General features: G+C 42.7%; 1 protein-coding gene across 4 annotated transcripts in view; it reads right to left on the bottom strand.

Annotated features, from left to right (window-relative positions):
* Positions 1–1825, bottom strand: part of LOC104816146 — a 3918-nt gene extending 2093 nt beyond the window's left edge. For 2 of the 4 annotated variants that reach the window (XM_010544824.1, XM_010544827.1), the window contains exons 1-8: positions 1611–1824; positions 1404–1531; positions 1142–1274; positions 893–1049; positions 733–811; positions 502–542; positions 283–399; positions 98–178 (exon numbers count right to left, since the gene is read on the bottom strand). In XM_010544824.1, the coding sequence (XP_010543126.1) occupies positions 98–178; positions 283–399; positions 502–542; positions 733–811; positions 893–1049; positions 1142–1274; positions 1404–1531; positions 1611–1770 (896 nt within the window). In that variant the 5' untranslated portion in view covers positions 1771–1824. Of the gene's footprint in view, positions 1–97; positions 179–282; positions 400–501; positions 543–732; positions 812–892; positions 1050–1141; positions 1275–1403; positions 1532–1610 lie in introns of all 4 variants that reach the window. The other 2 variants (XM_010544826.1, XM_010544825.1) reach the window with 2 other exon arrangements.
* Between the last annotated feature and the right edge of the window lie 1259 nt (positions 1826–3084).

The following is a 3084-nucleotide window of genomic DNA, read 5'->3' as shown; positions in this document are numbered from 1 at the left end:
CCCCCCCCCCCCCTCCAATTGTGTTATCAGATATTAGCAACCAAGAATAAGCAGAGGAAATAACAAGACAGAAAATTTCTTAGAAAGGGGATGGTACCTAATAAAAGTGATGAACGTTTCAAACTCAGAGGTGTATACGATAGCAGCTTCGTAAAGGACATTCATCTGGTCCCTATTTCTGCTCAGCTCGCATATAACAAAATGTCTACCTCAACATGGGAAGGTTCAATTGACAGGTTGAAACCAACTGAAACCTTAACAATAATACACAAATTATCTTACAGTTTGAAGGTATCATATCTTCCCCAAAGAAGTGTAAGGAGAAGGCGCAACGACGACACCATTTTTGTGAGGCTGTAAAGAGGAGGCCCATAACGCTCTCGTTGCTCTTCCATTGGCCTTAACATGAGAAGATTTCTTTCGTTGTTACAGTTTCAAAGATGCCGAATATTTTTTCTCTCAAAAACAAACATCATTTGAGTTTACCAGGAGTATACATACCCATCATCATCATTTATTTGTCGAATGAAATCCAATAACACCTACAAAGTTTAAAAGGAAAAGAATCAACAACCTAGGTGAAAATTACAAAGCACAAGTAAGCCAAACAGTCAGAATTTCAACCCACAACATGTGATTATGAGGACCATAAGGAAATTTGAACCGTGAAGACCAGAGAAGCAGTGATTATTGGAGAGGAAGGATTATATCACCAAAAATCTTATGCCATACCTGTGGAACCCCTACCAAGTACTTCACCAGAGTTTTGTAGACACCAGTCGCAGAACCTAGCTGTGCCAACTGTTTCCTCCTACCATACGAGAGTTACGGAGGGCATATATCAAACTGGTCCAAAAGGTGCAGTTGGCAAATCAGATAGAAAGGGGCTTACCTATCCATCTGCTGCTTCCAAAGAAGAGAATATTTGTCTCGTATGCTTCCACCTGAACTAACCAAAGCATCAACCTCCGCTTGTTTATTCCTTTCGGACCTCTCCTTCTGCTGTCTGATGAGTGTGCCTCGGAAATCTTGAGGCATGTAGGTCATAACTATAAACAAAAAAATGTATGCTCTGCAGCTTGATTCAAATGTACACCAATGTGGCGCATTGATTTGATTTTCTGTGCACAAACCGAGTTACCTGTACTGAACACACGCTCAGAATTTTTCGTCTGGAAGGAGATCAAAGAAGCCAATGTGTTGCGGAACTTGTCATTGAGATGTCGAAGCATAGAAGAGAATTCAGAATCGTCAGATGTGGTCGGGTCTTTAAGCTGGGCGCAGAAGGGAGAAAAGGGTATTGGGAATTATGACGTAATTCTCAATTCTCAATTCTCAATAAAGGGAGTCACCACAAGCATCGACCAAATAAAAGGAGAGTTGAAGGGAGAACATTGGCGTACCTGAGGAGGCCAACGAGATGGTTGGAGAAGGAACAAGATTTCCTCCATCTGTTCCCGATTCTTCCACATGTTCTCGTCAATCTTGTGGGGGGGCTGTCGGTTGGCTTCGTCGATCAAGGGGATTTCCCCTAGAAAGAGACGGAAGCTTCAGAGGCAAATACAGAAGCATGAAGATAAAACAAATCGGAAGAAGATTGGATCGGGAACCTTCGGAAGGAGGAGAATGGAGAAGCAGAAGCTGGAGAAGAGAAGCGATCTCAGAGGACAGACGAGGAACGTCGTCGGAAAGAGGATGAAAGGGGTACTTGTCGTAGTAGGAAGCGAGAAAAGCCCTCGTGATGGGTACAAGTCCTTCCGTCGACGCCATTGTTGCCCGATTCTTGAGCGATCAATCGAGATTTTTACCCACCGCCGTGGTGTTTGGTATAGTATCTACGGAAGAGCAACGGAGGAATATTCCCGTTGACTGGGCCACAGTTTTGCAGTCTCGGCCCATTACTCATTAATTTAGCCCATTTATATTAAGCAAGAGTTTTAACTGGTCTTTTCCAAAGATGACGCGTGTTACAGTGTGATAACACCGTACTCTTTTTCGGCCTTAAACAGATCTCGTGGATGAGCTTGTACCGGTCTTGTGAACTCCGACCAAATCAGGAGTCCGTAAACTACGGTAAAGGCAAAAGCCAAGGTTACGAGTAATAAAGTAGTGTCCATTGTTTTGGACTATATTCTTTTTATTAATATTAAAATCATCCTTTGAGAAATATTGTGTTATAATTATCTGTATTCAACTTTTAATGATTTTGTGGTCATATCATGTGGACTCACGAACGCACCAATAATCTTTATACATATGATGAATCGCATGTTTATGGATTATTTGGATGAGTTCATCATCATTTTTATCGAGACCTTCTGATCTATTCGCCGGACCAGTAGACATACGAGGAACATCTACGGAGAATGTTGTGTAGATTGAAGGAGCATTGTCTATACGTGAAGTTCAACAAGTGTAGTTTTTTGTTACAAAAGATTGGGTTCTTCGGTTACATCATATCAGCCCAAGGAATCCAGGTGGATCCGGCCAAGATCGAGGCAGTTATGGACTAAAATCCCCGACATCGGCGACGAATCTACACAACATTATCTGAGATTCATAGAGGAATTTGCAAAGGTAGCTCGACCTCTGACGAAGTTGACAGGGAAGAATGTCAGGTTTGAGTGGGCTGCCGAATGTGAAGAGTGTTTCAAGGAGTTGAAGTGGAGATTGACCTCAACACCGATTCTGGTGCTACTGCGTCCGGGGGTTTTATACGAGGTATATACTGATGCGTCTAAACAGGGATTCAGTTGCGTGTTGATGTAGGAGGGACACGTGATCGCCTACGCATCAAGGCAACTGAAGAAACATGAGGATAATTAACTACCAGACGCATGATATGGAGCTAGCAGCGGTAGTTCATGCATTGAACATCTAAAGATCATATCTGTATGGGGAGAAGTTAAAGCTCAACACCGATCACAAGAGTTTGACCTACGTAATATCTCAGAAGGATCTAAACCTAAGACAACGACGATGGTTAGAGTTGATTGCAAACTACGATTTGGAGATAGCCTACCATCCCGATAAGGCTAATGTGGCAGCGGATGCACTCAGCAGGAAACAAAACCTGACCGCTAT

The sequence above is a fragment of the Tarenaya hassleriana genome, unplaced genomic scaffold, assembly GCF_000463585.1.
Source record: "Tarenaya hassleriana unplaced genomic scaffold, ASM46358v1 Cleome25, whole genome shotgun sequence".
In the NCBI taxonomy this organism is placed as follows: domain Eukaryota; kingdom Viridiplantae; phylum Streptophyta; class Magnoliopsida; order Brassicales; family Cleomaceae; genus Tarenaya; species Tarenaya hassleriana.
The sequence above is the reverse complement of the archived record's forward strand: the minus strand, read 5'-3'. Positions and strand labels throughout refer to the sequence as shown.